Raw genomic sequence first — 17,782 nt, 5'->3', positions numbered from 1 at the left:
TGTAACTTTATATATAGGCTTTATATTTTTTTAAGATGAATTTTTTTTCAATTCATAAAAACATTTGTTTTATCACCTTCTTAAAATTAACAAATATAGAACACTGACATTTTTTTTAACAGCTGCAAAACATTTTTAACAAAAATGTGAGAATTTCTTTTCACAAAAAATATGACCCAAAAAGTAAAATAATGTTTTTTTAGTTTAAGAAAAATGTTGTAACTGTTATTATTTAATTTTATTTTATTTACAAAAATGTTTATTTTTTATTTTTAGAACCAGACACTTTTAAATGAACTGACTTTTTTTTTTTTAAAAAAACACAATCTGACAATTGTAACAAAAAATAAATTTTTGACAAAAAAAAGTTGTGATTTTATACATTGAAATAGCTTCTTCTTTTTTTAAATGAAAATATCAGTCAGTTACAAATAATCTGATCTCTGTTAGTTAAACAGTTGGATTTGGTTTTAAAATCAACCAATTTCAAATAAAACCAAATAAAAACCTTGACAATGCTGTCAAGAATCACAAAATATCTGACAGAAAATGCAACAAAAATAACTGACAAATTTAACCCAAAATTTAATGACTTATTTTATTTTATTTTTTTAAACTGACATTTAAAAAATTTTGATTTTTTTTACAAAAACGTTTGACATGTTTAAGATTTTTTTTTTCTCTTCAACTGAAATAAATTACAATTTTAACAAAAAATGTAATTGGAAAAAAAATTACCCAAAAAATCACAACATTTGAGTGTTTTTTTTTTTTTAATACATTAAATATTTTTTAGATTAAAAAAAGCTGAACAATCTTTGCGGAGATAAATTGACCTCGCTTTGGCAAATTTTCTTTGTTCATGGTTAGAGATCATGAAGATCCTTCCTCACACGTGCATTCATCTCAATTCAATCTCACTTTCTCAGTGTTGTTTTTCAAACGGGACTAAATAAAATGTTCAGGCATGACACGAGGGCCGATCAGTGGCCCAAGGGTAGTCACGCAGGCTGACGTGGCCCCCGCCCCCCTGGAGCCACCTCGGCCTTAGCTTAGCATCGCGCCGATCGACAGCTTGTAGGAATTTGAGGCAAAACGTCAAATGTTGTCACGTATCATGATGGACGGTCCGCTTATGTTTTTTTCATGAGCGCTGAACACGCACTGCCTTGACGGGCACATTGATGCCGTGTGACACTCACACGTCAACATCAATAATCGGCGGACAGTGGGTTATTTGCGAGGTTTAGGGACCAAGATAGAATACAGTGAAAGCCTGTTCATTTGCTGCAAGAGAGACCATCAAGAAATTTTTATTAAGCTGTCGATTATTTTGTTGCTTAATGAACCGCTTAAAAAACAAATGTCATTTTTTAACCGCTTGGGGGTACCCTGACACGTTGCGATACTGACACATAGAATAATAACCGTCTAAAATATAAATGTATTTGCCAGGACTGATGTGTGCAAAGTTTCATCAGTTTTTGCCCAGGTTTAGACCCTCAAAAACAGCATCAGTGCATCGCCACGGCAACAGTGTGCGACAAAATATGAACTCTATTAAAGGCCAAAAATGCCAACAAATTTTAAAGTAAAGTATAACTGGCAAACTTCCTGCAAAGTTTAGCATATGACTCCAACAGACTATTTTGTAGGTCTTGAGCTGTTACATATGCCTACCAATTTTTGCAGATCTACGTGAAACCTGCAACTGAGAATGTGTCGTTAGAAATTTGTAGGGGGCGCTAGTGAGACGTTTATTGAAAATCACACAAGAAACAAGGTCTTTAAACTATTGATTTTCAAAAATAGTTTGTAGTTAATTTGATAACTGATAAGTCGATTAATCGTTGCCCCTGTAATAAAAAAAAAACAAAAACAAAAAAAATAAATCTGTGACTATAGGAGTGCTCAAGCATGAGTATGTGATGTTCTATTACATTCCTTTTTTAACTTTATTATCCATCACATTTATTGTACATACCACTGCTTGGAATCCCCCCCCCCCCTCCCAGGAGTGTGCCCACGTTGACCCCTGTGCATGTGTGGGGGCTTATGGATCCAAGGAGCCAGGTGTAAGTCGTTGTGATGACAGCTTAACAGCCCAGTTGGGCCGGGCCCGAGAGCTAAGCTCATTGGCTAATTAACAAGGTCTTGGCTCGGGGGCACCATGTTTGCCTTGACTCCGCCAGATTGCCACTTTGAGCTGTGTGTGTGCGCGTGTTTGTGTGCTGAGATTAGCATTGTGACTTAACTGTAACAGGCTGACATATTAGTGGCAGTAAGTGTGGAGACTGTACTTGTGTCTGTCCTGGCGGCTCAGTATAATTTGGCTTAAGACCATCATACTTGGACAGTACCTCAGCGTATCTTGTGACGTTTGCTTTTTGGGGAACTGGGATGGAAACGTGATCATGTGTGAGGATAAGCATAGAGCAGAAAATGGAACTCATTGTGACTCGTTGTGTGGCTGCTCAGACGTACAGAAAAAAACTGGGTGGATGCTACCACAGAAGGGCCCACAGTGGCTAATAAGAAAATGTGTAAGATAGATGGATAGATAGATAGATAGATAGATAGATCGATAGATCGATAGATAGATAGATAGATAGATAGATAGATAGATAGATAGATAGATAGATAGATAGATAGATAGATAGATAGATAGATAGATAGATAGATAGATAGATAGATAGATAGATAGATAGATAGATAGATGGATGGGTGGGTGGTTAGTTTGATGGATGGATGGCTAGATAGATAGATAGATATGAAAATGTACATTTTTGACAAATCATTAATCTAACAGTTTTTAACTCTGAATTTTCACCACAAAAATCTGACAATTAAAAAAAATAATCAGATTTTTAACACAAAAGGTGGATTTTTTTCATACCATTTTGTCTTTAACTTCAACCAAAATTGCCTGACATTTATATATTTATTTACAAAAAAATATATTAGCCAAGGAACTTACATAAAAAAAAGAATTACAATTAAATAACATATTTTTTCAAATTGAAAGTTCTAAATTGTACTACAAAATTCAATTAACGAAAAAAGAATTAAAAACAAAATATGAGACAACTTTAACAAAAATATTGAAAATCAAACATCAGCACAAGGCATAGGCTGATTATCGGTGTGATGGTTCACTGTGGTTCAAAAAAGTTTCAATAGTCGCTAATACTCGTTGTCACCGGTAATGAGCTCTTCTTCTCTTTCCTGAGGTAACGTCATCTTAAAGTAAACAAGGTGCCTCTTTGAAGTTAATTGCCTGCAATTAACTTTTTATTCTCTTTCTCGGTGAACAGAGAGTGGAGGGGTGAGCAGTTACACATGAAAGAGACATGTGCAAACATGAATGCCTTTTTGCTCTGTTAATCATTTTTTAAATAAATGCGGGTACTAGTTAGCCCCAAGGACAACATGAGAAACCCATGGGTCTGTTCTAAAAAATAGCTCACAAGTAACGGGACACTGATTTATTAAGAAGAATGTTATTTTGCTACAGTTTGTTTAAAAATAAAGTAGATTGTGTTCAATGGAAATGATTTTTTTTTTTTTACCCAAATATTTAAAAGATTTCCATTTTAGAGCTGTAATCGCTGCATGCTTTGAATGGGAAAAAGTTTCGTCATCTGTTGAACAAGCGTAGCCTTTACAGCAAGCAGTCAGTAACATGACGAATTGCAATAGTTTATTTTCAGATAAATCAAACATTTTCAATAGTTATCAATGGGACTTTACTTTGTTGTCAGTGCTTAACAAATTTAGCTGCTGTGCCAACGTTTCCCATCTTTTCTTCTGGGGGTTGAGGGGCGGTTGGTACTACCATGTAACCACCACTGATGCAGATCCACTACTTGGTCAAATCGGGCCTGCTAGCCCCCACCCCACCCCAAAATCCGCTTCCCGCTCCCACTCCACTATCGCTCCTCTGTGACCCAAATCAGAGGTTCTCCCAGAGGGCCCGGGGCCCAAAACAACGCGTGTATTGTGTCTGAAACACACGTGTGTGTGTGTGTGTGTGTGTGTGTGTGCATGCGGTTTCATGTATCAGGGCTAAAGTGGAACCAGAAGCCGAGGGTCTTGAACGCTTGAGGTTTTCGGGAGCGTGCCTACCACAAAGAAGCAATTTTGCACCCCGACAATAAAAGACGCTCTCATCTTAAAGCCGAAATGCAACTTTTACGATACTTTGAGTGAATGTTTTCGTAATGTTCACGTTTTGGGTTTCAAAGCATTTTCGCCCCCATAGGAAAAAATGGCAGTCGAAATGATTTGGTGTTGGCTCAAAATGTAGCCATCATAGAACTTTTTTTCACCGTATGGGCAATGTTTAGGTGTTTTTTATTTCTATTTTTTTAACAAGAAGCTAAATGGATAATATTGCTTTCATGCTTTTTATTGAGAACAGAGTTTCAAATGAATGAGTTGAGATGCAAATAAACACTGTCATTGTTTTTAATGTTTGAACTATACAAATGTTTGCATTATATTCTTCATGTATTATTTTGGGACACTATTTGCAAGTCATTCATTGAGACACATTATTAAATACAATTCTATAATATATAATTTTTTTTAACAAAATAAAAAATATTAAAATTGTTTTATTTAATATCATATAATTTAATATATTTAGATTTTTGTGAGTTAATAGATAAACTCATTTTATTGCATATTTGAATTAAATGACAAATTTAATTGAAAAAACTTTCAATTGTATCTCTATAGTGACAACAAAAAGGAACTGTATTAAAAAAAATGAAGTCACTGTAAATCTACAGTTGCACAAATAACATTAAAAACACAACGCAGGTAGTTAAATAATCAAAATATATGTTTACAGGTATATATTAAACGTAATGTACAGGCACATCACAACACAACCATTTTTAAATTCACTTCAATTTAAAAACGATTGAGAAGTAAAACATAAAAAATTACTTTAATTATATATTGAAAATGAAGATTTGGTTTTGAAATGGACACAAAAATTAAACATTTATTTATTTATTTACGTACTTACATAGAAGAGGGTTACATGGGGCTGAGATGTATCCGCCCACCCACAAGAACCCCCCACCCCCCTAAACCCCCTCCTCTTCACGCAACCCCGGCTGTATGTCTGCGTGTGTGTAGAGTGGGTGTCATCTATCAGATGAAAATAGTGTGTGTGTGAAATAGACACCGTGCTAACACACAGCCGGGCTAACCGCTTTGCGCTATAATGGTTTTACAACACTGATGCACTTTGTGTGTGTGCGTGTATGTACAATTAAAGGTCCTAGCAGTGTGGTGGTATTCTGTGATCAGTTTGCGTGTGCATGTGTGTGTCCTGATGTTTGGACATATGTTGAGCTTGATTTGACACAGACATCAAATCCTGCAGGACAGCTGTGAGGACAGCTGCTCCCTCCTCTTTCTCCTCCTCCTCCTCCTCCTCAGGCTTCCTGTTTGTCGCTCACTTCCTGTTTCTTCTTTTATTATCTTGTCTTTTCGACATTTACTGGGTTTTGTGTGATAGGCAATGGCAGATAAACGCTAGGTCTTCTGTTGTGGCTTTGATACGGTAATTTTGGAGAATCTTTGTTTGAAACTGGCTACTGCCCAAGCCAGCATTTGTCCTTTGTTTTTGGGTGTCACTGCTTCGTATAAACAGGACTATCATGAATGAGGGGGGCTGGTAAGGGTGCTGTGTGAAAGTGGTGGTTTCTTTGTAAAATTCGAATTCCAAGAAACATGAAAAAAAAACAATCACCAACAGGAGGCGACAGAACGGGAAGCCTTGACAGAGTTTCTTAGATAAAAAAAAACAAACAACTAAGGGAGGGGGAGAGAAAAAAAAAACAAGGCTCAAAATGTGCCCCTTTAGAGGGGGGCACAGTAAGAACCTGGCACAAAAAAATAAATCAGCACTTTTTTAGCACTTTTAAATACATTACAACAGAACTTTAAGACTTGTACTTGTGGGCGGGGGGAAAGAGGGTAGGGCAGTAGGGGCGTGGCAACCCAGACATTCCATTCATCAGCTACACCTGTTGAGGTCTGCAGACTCAGGTCAATTAATGGACCTCAGAGTTCAAAGCAAACATGGTGAAGCGGTTCTTAGCTGTTATGCTGCGCGCAAATGGAATAAATCGCCAGCCGCGAAGCTAAAGATTTTGGTGACATAATATTTGTATTTATTTGTAATACTTTTTGGAGTGAATGTGTAACGTGGTGCGCAGGGGCAGTTATTACAACAACAGAATAATAATCATAAAAAATTATATAATAACACAAGCAACTCTTGCGGTCAAATTGCGATCAGACTGCGGGCCACTGATCGTTCGTAATCGACTGGTTGGACACTCCTGATGTAGAAAAAGCTTTAATATGACCTTTTTAAACGGCACGATGCACCTTTAAGGTAATTGAAGTAAAAAATTAAAATAAGTTTATTAATTAAAATAGTAAAATGTGTCCATAAAATACTCATTTCTGCCCACAAAGTAGACTGATACAGTATAATATGGACACAAAATAAAAATGAAAAACATTAACATCATTTCTGGATAGCTTGTGTCAGCAAATCAAACACACCTAGCCTGGAAACTTTAAGATAGAGGACATCTTGAATCCAGTGGCAGCGAGTCAATAGCGACCCGGAGGGCATTGCCCACCACTCAGATCAGTCACCTTGAATAAGACCAGAAATAAAATAACCAACGCTTAGCAAGATCAGACATTTTCTGTCCACCTTGGCTATGCTCCTCTCCCTATCCCCCCCCCCCCCCTTCCCCCACCCCGACACTTATCAGCCACCTTTCGCTTCCTCCACTTGATGAAGAGACGGCGGGGAATTTTGATACAGGCCGCCTTTCTAAACAGCACTTGATCCCGACAGATAAAGATCCATGTAGGGTAAGAAACACGGCCTCCTCCCCATACTTTGTGTTTACCGCCATGGGAGGTATAATAAATTGTACACACAAGTTACGTTTTCCTGCCTAAGTGCATCTATAAATTGCAGCTGCTATTTGTTATGCGTCCCAGTGTCATCATCGAGCGCTTCGGAAATGCGAGCCCAACCCGTTTGTGCAATAAATCCCTTTGAAATGATTTGATGCCATATGTCACTGTCTGCTGCCGAATTTGGCAAAATGGCTTGATTAGTACCCAAAACTCGTAAAACTGGTGGGGGGAAGGAACCCAAATTGGTTGAAATGGTTGAGGATTTAATCTAGAGCGTTTGGTCAAATCCAATCAAGATTTTGATCCAACAAAAGGTAAAATCTTACCATACTGTTTAGAAATGAGTTAGCATGTTATCTGTATACTGTGGTTAAAAATAATGCTAATTTTACTTTATCTAAGAAAAAGAACCAACTTTTCCTTGTCAGGAAAACGTTGAAATATAGGTATTAAAAGTTAAAAAAAATCAACAGGAAAATAGATACTTAAACAGTAACAAAGTATTTGTACTTGGTAACTTTCTACGTTTTCTCACCATAATCCTAATCCCAGTGTAAACATGCGACTCGATCTTTAATGGAGGAAGTCTCGTGAGCGCGACAATGGGACTCGTACGCTCAACATTAAGCCACTCACAATCGACTCGCGCAGCGCCAGTGAGTGCGGCCTTTTGTCGCCATCCGGCCGCCACAAACCGGCTATTGTATCCGACATCGCTGGTCCAAATCAAGCCAATCCTTGGGGCTGTGTTGTCCACGTTGCACCCGATACCAAGTGTGTGTGTGGTGTACGTGTTTCTTAAGACTGAGGGGTCCATTATGACATCACGTCTCCGTTTTGTCAATTATCGTCTCCCCAATAAGATGGCGCTACAATGCATGTTCACTCATTTAATCAGATTTCATGCCCCCACCATATTTAAAAGAGGGATTTAGCACTTTTTGCTAGCTTTGATGGTTTTCACTTTGAAATATTGTAAACACAAAATCTGATTTGAAGTGATGGAATTGGAAGTGGAAGTGGAAGATGCAAACAGTGATAATAGTTCTGCTCTGGTAATTTTGGCCAGCAACCACATAAAATCCACATTTTGTTTTATTTCAAATATCCTAACTGCATGGTAATTGCAATTTGCCCATTTTGGGTAATATTGCGTTGAACTCATTCAGTCAGCCTAGTTAAAATGGACCGTCAAATTCTATAGTCATCAATGGCAGTGAATGAGTTAAAACACAAATGACCAAAAATGAATCAAGTTTAATGATAAGTGATATAGCATGACTCCTTCTTGTGATTGGCTCCAATCAGTCATTCAGAAACTCAAAAATTCATTGAACAGTTGACATGCGTTATTTTATTGTTTCTGAAACACTCACGCCCTGTGTCTGAGATTTTTTTAATTTTATTTGATACATTATACAGAGTTGACAACTTTCTCAAACTGAATATGAATCTATTAACCTAGAAGAAACTCTCTTTACAGGAGTATAATATGTAAATGAGAATTAAGACATGGAGCAGCACAGTGGGTTGTTTGGGTAGCATATCTGCCACACTGTTCTGAGGTTCTGGGTTTAAATCTTGCCTTCAGCCTTGCTGAATTGAGTTTGTATGTTCTCCTTGCGCGGGATTTTTTTCTTGGTACTCACTAAAATATGATTTTATTCCCATAAAATTTGGATGTTTTCTTTCGAAAGCCAGCACAATTTGAAAATGTTTACCTATTTAATTTAGACGATTTTCTAAAGAAAAATGCAATTTTATACCAAATTAAATGTATAAAATAAAAATAAAATTATAAATATTTCTTAAAAAATACAACTTAATTTCCATATCAGGAAGACACGTTTTTCCTTGAAAAAAAAAAAAACAATGAAAAACTACCACTTTTTTTTTTAAATTATTGAAAACGCAACTTTCACCACATAAAATATGTTCACAAAATATGCAACTTGAGTCCTATTTTAAAAATATAAATCTCAGAAATGACTTTACTCTCACAAAATCTTTTTCGGACTTAACTTTTTCTCGCAACAGAAGAATGGTAATTTACTCCAATCAAATTACATTTTGCCTAAAAAAAGAAGGTAAAATGATGATGTATTTCGTCTTGTAAAAATACAACTTGGTTCCCTGAAAAAAATACAGAATTTCTTCCACAAATATATGACTTAATGCTCATAAAATAATTACTTTTACTCACAATTTTTTTTTAAATTAAAATAATTAATTGTTTAAAAAAAAAAAGTTTTTCTAAGTCAAATTTATATTTCTTCTCTGGCAAAAAAAAACAAAGAAAAAAATCCCATAAAATTGCAACTTTTTCCTACAAAATACTGCTTTATTCTCATAGTGTAAACATTTAGTTCCTTTCAGTGTGGCATTAATATCGTTAAACAATGTGTATCTATTATACCTGGCCGTATGGCGCACCCGTTGTAGTGCGCTGCCATTTTTAATGTGCTCTTTCTCCTCATGTGCTCATGCACCAAATTGTTCTTATTCATTCATTACCATCCTAACTGCCTTCCATGGCCATCAAAGCTCACCGCTCTGATGTGTGCTTTCTTTTCAGAGCCGACACACATGCAGAGTCTTCTCTCCAAGGACTGGAAGGAACGCGTGGACCGCCTCGACGCCACCGAACTGCTGGGCGACGTCAAAGGTCGGTGGAGTCCGCTGTTCAATCTTTGTTGGCGTCCACTCTCGGCATCGTCCCAATGTCGCTAAAATAATGTCTGTTCTTGGAAAAACAAGGCAGGTGGTATGTAAACCAAAAGCACATGTAAATCAAACGGCTAATAGAAGTGCAAACATGCTGTAATTCTTTTCCTTTATGTGCATACTTGTGCTCCCGGATGCATTAGAGTTGACTTGAAAGTGTACACAATGTAAATGTGGCGCTGATGAAGAGGCGGCGACATCTGTAAACATGTTTTCCCCGTGACAAATGTCGGAAAAAGTGCAGCGTCATGTTGAGATTTTGCAACAAGAGTGAGTGGATGCATTTGAAGGTCAGGGCCAGTATGGCCAAATTACAAGCACTGAAATATATTTACAACCTAAATTCTAATATTTGTTCCATACTATTGTAATTCCCAACGTGTATGTGGCTGTTATCTTATTTTTTTGTCCAATCGGATTTCAGCCTCCATGTGAATGTAATCTGTCCAGGGCCTTCAGAATCAGTAGTGTTGATCCATGTAACACCAACTAATAACTTAATAACTACAACTAATAACTTTTAAAAAAGTATGTGTATAATAGTATACTTTTTTAAGACATGTATTTGTACAGAAAAAGTGCCACTTTTTAGATTTAGACTAACTTTGTTCTTGTTGTTGTTTGAGGCCTAGTGTCTTAATTAGTCATAATCAGTATGCTCCATTATTATAATGGTACAATAATGAATGATGACTATGTACCATACAGTATGTACTGTATGCATAGAGGGAGTGTCTGGTCGGTGTTTGAACATAATAATGAACAAAGCCCAATGTCAAACATTTGCAAAACAAACACACTGAAAATTTACTTGTGTTAGTTTTACTGAGAATGTGACACTTATTACAGTACATCATCAAGGATATTCATGCTTATTAACAGCAGAGTCAATATTGACTTCATGCTACTTTCAGGTTTTACATGAACAAAAATGAAAAGGAAAAAAAACAATGCTTAATGTCTCAACATGATTAACACACACACATAAACAAAATGGAACATTCATACACCTATCCATTGATCATCCATCCATCCATATACTGTATTTTGAATGTAAATTGAGTAACCAATCAGACATCCATCCATATATTCACTCATTCATTCATCCATCCATCCTTCCATATATTTTGAATGCAATTTGATTAACCGATCAGTCATCCATCCATCTTGCCCCAACATAAATCCTCCATCCATCCATCTATCCATCCATCATCCATTCATCATTCAATCAATCATACACACATCCATCCATCCATTCATACATTCATTCATCCATCCATGCATATATTTTGAATGCAATTTGATTAACCGATCAGTCATCCATCCATCTTGCCCCAACATAAATCCTCCATCCATCCATCCATTCATCCTTCAATCAATCCATACACACATCCATGCATTCATTCATTCATTCATCCATCCATCCATATATTTTGAATGCAATTTGATTAACCGATCAGTCATCCATCCATCTTGCCCAAACATAAATCCTCCATCCATCCATCTATCCATCCATTCATCATTCAATCAATCCATACACACATCCATCCATACATTCATCCATTCATTCATTCATCCATCCATCCATTCATACATTCATTCATCCATCTATGCATATATTTTGAATGCAATTTGATTAACCGATCAGTCATCCATCCATCTTGCCCCAACATAAATCATCCATCCATCTACTTTAACATCTACATCCATCATCAGGCCAAATAATAATTCCTCATGTATGTTATTTGACATCAGAGTCAATTCACTCAGTGGCCTACATAAATAGACACACAGACTGTTTGTTGTGTTGTGTGTGTGTGTCTCCTCACCAAACAACGTGAACAGAATCGGTCCGTCGCACTCGTTTTCACCGCCGCCCCAATCTCATGGCCGCCTTTTTGTGTTAGCACGGCACGTTAGCCACACATGCTTGTCCGCGACCACCTGCTTCACACACAAGCAAACAGCCTCATCACCGCACTGCTTAGTGTGTGGGAAAGTGTCTTTTGCTCAGCCGTCATCGTCTCAGTTGGTACACTTTCACATCGGGATTTTAGCCAACCGGAAGATTGATGAAAGTCATTTATGGAAAAGACACAACAGCAAAAGAATATTACTTGTGAACGCACATAGAATTTTAAACACTCACATTTACTAGATAAAAGTGTTGTTCTTTTTTTATAAGAGAAGAATATTCATGGAAAAATGAACAGTCTGTACGTATTTCAAACATTCTGAATCCCAATTTAAATTGGTCGACTAGCGTCTTCCTGCTGCTCGCGGTGGAACAGGTCAGCACGGACTCACTCGGGTTTGTTTGGACTACAGTGTTCCCATCCTAAGGAGCTCGATCGGAAAGGCGATGAGAACCGCGTGAGCTTGTTTGCTGCCCAAAGAAAAGAAGGAAAACAAAGAGACAAGAAGAGGAGAATGTTGCCTTTGATACAGGGGTGCTAAGGGCTAATTCTGTGTGTGTGTGTGTTCATGTGTGTGTGTTGGGGCGCACATTCGGCTGGGGGCCCCCCACAAAAGGAGACTACAATGGAGACTTTGTTAGTATGCAGGTAATGTCGGGGCCACCCTTCAGTCTCCCCACATGGCCCCAGGGCAGGACCTTGTGGACAAGCACACACACATACACACACACACACATACACACACACACTACAACTTCCAAACATCAACACGCATATCCCGACTCGCAAGGCCTTCACACTCCTACAAGAAACTTTATTTATGGTTTTGTCTTACTTTTGAACAATTCCATCGGTCGATGAAAGTAGTAATGCAAGCTGGAACCTTTCAGACAAAAACAGTTTTTGTTCCGCGGGCACTGTTTCAGCGAGGGAGTTGCGACGAAGTGAGCGGTGACTGAAGTGCAGCACCTATAGGTCGAAAATAACGTTTACCTTTCACACGCAAAAAAAATACTCACCAAAAAACACAGTCACACAATATCTCTCTCATGCACCCAAAAATTCAAACCCAAAAAACACTCACGCATCCAAACAAACTCACACTTCTCGAAAGACTTTCACTCACACAAACACATTCACTCACCATAAAAGCTATCACAAAAATAAAAATATTCACATTCACCCAAAAACCTCTCTCACATCAGCACACAGGATATGCAAAAAAAAAAAAAACTCTCTCACACGGTAAAATCACCTCTCACACACTACACAAAAACGTACACACTCATTTAAAAAAGCACCCCCACAAAAACTCACACACTATAAAAAACTAAAACTCCCCAAAAAACCTTCTAGAGTCAACAAAAACCTTTCGCGCACGAAAAACCCCGCTCGCGCTCAAAACATAACCTCTGATATTTACCAGACAACCATCAACCTGTATAACCTTCTCCTCTGCACTCCCAAGTATGTGAATCATAATGCTGGCAAAAGCTTGTAAGAGCAAGTGACTTTTATTGTTGTGGGAGCGCAGACATTATGTGACAAACGCTAGCTCGGCGTGTGCGGGCCTGACTAGTAAGCAGACATATATTCACCACGTGTGAAGAAGACGTTTGCATTGTTACAAGTTCGCCGCGACATTGGCTAAAGGAGTGTTTTGAGTTGTAGGCAAAGAGCACTTGAAGCTACACAAGTCTTGTCATTCAGTGGAAATTCTCATAAATGTTAAATGTTATCGTGTGCCAAAAAAAAAGGAATTATTTGAGGTGGGGCTTTTGTTAATTCCTGCGCAAGGTTAAAAAGAAGAATGTGCACTACTTGAAGTGAGTGGGAAGCGAGTAGCACATTTGTGACATTTATAACACCTTAACCTTAGATCCAACACAATTATTTTGCATTTCAAAACTCTTTTTTTCCAAAGCAAGAAAATCATCAAACATTTCTGAATAGTCTTCCAAGTGTATAAAGAAGTTAGCCTCTGTTAGCGTCTATTCCTCAGACTCACGCAGGTTTGTTTTGCATGACGCCGCAGGGACGGCCGAGTCCCTGGAGGAGAAGGAGCGCCAATTGTCCGCCATGATCAGCCAGCTGATCAGCCTGAGGGAACAGCTCCTCTGCGCCCATGACGAGCAGAAGAAGATGGCCGCCTCGCAGCTGGAAAAGCAACGGCAGCAGATGGAGCTCGCCCGGCAACAGCAGGAACAGGTACGCTCCGCAATGTTGTGTGTGTCCATGTCCATATATACATCTGTATATCTGTTAACATGAGTCAAAAGTCAAAATGAGTGTGTTAATTTAAAGTTCCTTTAACGGCACAATTTTTTTTAACGAGCGATTAATGACCTCCCCTTACTTGGAAAGCCTGTCTGGGGGAATTCCAGTCGCAACGCAGCAGACAGGTCCACGTCAAAATTTAGCGGTAATACAATTATTAATAATGCATGTATTTGTGAAGATAGGGGTCAAGTTGTATTTTACAATTTTAAAAATATGCAGAATTTCACAAGTTACTTCATGTTAAAGATTAGATAGCTCTTAATATGAAAAGAAAATGCACTGAGCTGTCACCAACATCTTACAAATGCAATTATGCCATGCAAGCCAGGCAGAAAAATGACCTCAACACAAATCAATATCAGACTTGTTTTTTTTGTTTTTTTTACAGTACATCTTTTTGAATTTGAACTCAATTTGATGAATTATTATGACATTACTGCATTAATGACTAAAAAATGCAGCCATATTTCTATTAGTTCAACAATTTTTTTCCACTTTTATGTTAACAAAAAATATTTGATTGTACATTTTATTGTACATTTATAACAAATATAAAATTTGCAATTAATCATGATTTAACTGAAGTCATGCGATTAACTATGATTAACAAATGTAATCGCCACCCATCGACACTCATAAAATCTCTATATATATCTATTAAAAAACAAAACAATCAAGTGCTATTTTTGGGAGTTGTTCCCACAGAGCAAAGAGAATGTATGCTATTTTGTTTTGTTGAATGCTCTACTTGTCTATTTTGTTACTCTATGTGTGCAAAAGTAGCGCTTGTTTGAAGTTTTAAGAGAACAGTAATTTGAACCTCTATGCTAATTCACCATTAGCTTGTCTAAGCTAGCATTAGGCTGGTTAAACAACAATTTAGCATTTAAATACACCTGCAAGTTTAATTGTTTTTAAAGCATGTGGAAGGGGTAAAACTATTTTAAAAATTGTAAGATACATTATATGGTCTCACTATAAAAGCTATCACGGGTTCAAACAGGGGTTGAGTGTGTTACCGTAGGCCCCTTGACGAGCAAACAACACTTCCTGATCATAATAAAGAAAAGTTGCTGTTTGGGTGTCGCCTTCAAGTCCGAGCAAATAAGCTATTAGCTGAAAAGAGTCATTAGCACATCAGCCTTAAACGAAAAGTGTTTGCAGGTGTCACACTTAATAAATAATTAGCACATAGCCATTAAAAACAAAGAGGTAAGACCGCTACTCGTTAGCACCGACAGCGTTAGCGCCTGGTCAGCGTATGACAGGCTGTGCATTTGGCCCAGCGCCCATCACAACACATTCCAGCGCTCGCCGGCTGACAAAGGAAGGAAAGATGGCGGCAAAAGAAAAGATAGATTTTTACACCCAGCACTCATCTGGCTGTTGAGACATGATAGGCTGCTAACGCCCTGCAGACAAAACGTGCCTTTAATGAAATATGACATGTGCGCAAATGGGTTGCCGCCTTCCATTCGACGGCCTGTAATTACGCCGCGGAATAAATATAACGAACGACCCGTCCTGGAGGCAGCAGTTTCGCTTTTTTTCCGCCCTCGTCAGGTGCTTCACCGTTGGCGATGGATCTCTGATGTTTAAAGAAAAACAAACCGAGGGGGGTGTCGACGGATGTGCGCTAAGGCTAGCTGGCTAAAACACGTCAGATTGGCCCAGACATGTCCACTTTTTCAGACCTAATAATGGCAAGAATCTACATATTGTTATTGACGAAAAAACAAGCAGTCAAATTATCAGATGAATTGTGCCACAATTAGCCAGCAATTCAAATCACATTGGACAGTTTGACGTGTCAATAATTAAAGTAACACCGCTGATATATAATATTGTTGTTTTTAATTTTTTTATTTTTTATTTTTTAATTTTACATGTTGATTATTATTATTGTCATTATTTATTTGGTCAAAATGTAATTTCTGTAATAAAAAAATGAGTAAAAAAGAAGTAAAATGTTCAGCTGAAAGTTAGGGATAGTCTGAAAACTTTTATTCATTAGAGGCTACCATACACAAGTTTGTCATGAGCCAAGCCCAGAACTATTAGATCTATCTTTTTGACGCGCAAATAATTAATTAATTTGCTCTCAAAAATGTATAAAAACGTTCTATTTTAAATAATGCCATGGGCACAAAAACGTATTTATACAGGTTTTTTTATGCTAGAGGATACAGAAGACTTTCATGCAGCCTGTGACCCGAAGAGCTTGCTTAAAACAATAGTAGTTATTACAAAAACGGACAGCAGGTGGCAGCAGAGTATAAGAGATCAACCAGGGCCATGTTGCAACAAACTCTTTCCCCCCCAGTGTTTTCAACAGGTGTCTAATTAATGATGAAACCTATTCTAATGCTAATTGCTGCAAAATGGAAACAGATGCAAACACTTTTTTTTTCCTGATGAAAGAAGAGACTCTTATCTTTCGTTTGGTACATTCCATGTTTTTTATAGCAATAGAACACAATATTCTGCGTATCTAGATCTTATTGTACTAGCCGTACAGAGCTAATCCAAAACAGCATTGCTACTCTTACAAGCTACCACAAGCTTTTTTGTTTGTTTGACTGAGCGTTTATTTTTGTGGCAGACATTTTGACAAGACAGTAAACAGATAGATAGGGATGAAGGTGCAGATAAGTTTGGTGTAAATTTGTTGGGTTTAACAATGTGAACATTTGTAGCTAAACAGTCTGAGATTTAATTAAAACGTGGTGTCACTAGTCACTACACTTACTTCTTACATTATGTGGACCGTCTTTACTGTTGATTAGCATCCCATATACTCACACTTGGTTGCTTAACAAATGTTATATGCGTCCAGCGACCAAAATATGAGCATACATACAATTAAACAAAAATACTTCTTAACTCATTCACTGCCATTGACAGCTATAGACGTCAAAAATTCATTTGAACTATTTCCATTAGTTTAACATTTTTTTCCATTTTTGTTAACAAGAGTATGAAAACCTAGAAATTATTTTTTTGTTCATTTAGAACAGATATTAAATTTGTGATTAATCGCAAGTTAGCTAGTGAAGTCATGCGATTAATTACGATTACGATATTTTCTTTAAAATTGTATTTTTTATTTTTAATAACCTTTTTTTTTTTTAAGAAAAGATTGTTAAAAATGAGGAGCTTCAGGCGATTACAACTTGCATGACTTCACTAGTTAACTCACGATTAATCACAAATTTTATATCTGTTCTAATACAATAAAATAAATTCTAGGCTTTCATACTCTTGTTAACTAAAGTGGGGAAAAAAAGGAAAAAAAAGTCTAATAGAAACAGTTAAAAAGATTTTTGGACGTCTATAGCCGTCAATGGCAGTGAATGAGTTAATCTGTGGATTATATGACTCATTAATCTTTGCATGCGTGTTTTCAGATTGCCAGACAACAGCAGCAACTGCTGCAGCAACAACACAAGATCAACATTCTCCAACAGCAGATTCAGGTGACTTGTTGCACTTTGACAATGTTGTAGTCCCATTAGAAAGGCCACTTTGTCATTGAAATGATAGTTGGTTTAAAATTTGATATTTGTCACAGAAAGGCTACATTAGTCTGTGGAAGTGTTTTATTTTGTCAAGGGTTAATGTTGCCAGGGTTGCCATGTAAATGAAACATTTTGACACCACACATAGATCTGTATATTTTGCTATCAAAGTGCTATACAGTATTTGCTCAGGAAAAGACTGCATTAGACTATAGGAGAATGTTAGTTTTGGCATAAAAGCCTACTTGTGGCCATTTAAATGATGGGTTTTCTTCTTCAACAGTCAAAAACATAATATTTGCTCACAAAGAGCATGAGAACATTTTGATAAACACTATTTAAAACACTAAAACATCCGAGAATGCTTTTATCATACTAGGC

The 17,782-nt window shown here is 37.2% G+C and overlaps 1 protein-coding gene across 2 annotated transcripts in view; it reads left to right on the top strand.

Moving 5' to 3' along the window:
- The window catches only part of LOC144053964 (transcription factor SOX-6-like), a 92,479-nt gene that overhangs the window by 35,071 nt on the left and 39,626 nt on the right, over nucleotides 1–17,782 (top strand). For both annotated transcript variants that reach the window (XM_077568930.1, XM_077568929.1), the window contains exons 5-7: nucleotides 9,539–9,628; nucleotides 13,639–13,811; nucleotides 17,291–17,359. In XM_077568930.1, coding sequence (XP_077425056.1) covers nucleotides 9,539–9,628; nucleotides 13,639–13,811; nucleotides 17,291–17,359 — 332 coding nt within the window. The remainder of the gene's footprint in view (nucleotides 1–9,538; nucleotides 9,629–13,638; nucleotides 13,812–17,290; nucleotides 17,360–17,782) is intronic.

The sequence above is a fragment of the Vanacampus margaritifer genome, chromosome 6 (assembly GCF_051991255.1).
Source record: "Vanacampus margaritifer isolate UIUO_Vmar chromosome 6, RoL_Vmar_1.0, whole genome shotgun sequence".
NCBI lineage: Eukaryota > Metazoa > Chordata > Actinopteri > Syngnathiformes > Syngnathidae > Vanacampus > Vanacampus margaritifer.
This window is presented reverse-complemented; position numbering and strand designations above follow the sequence as displayed.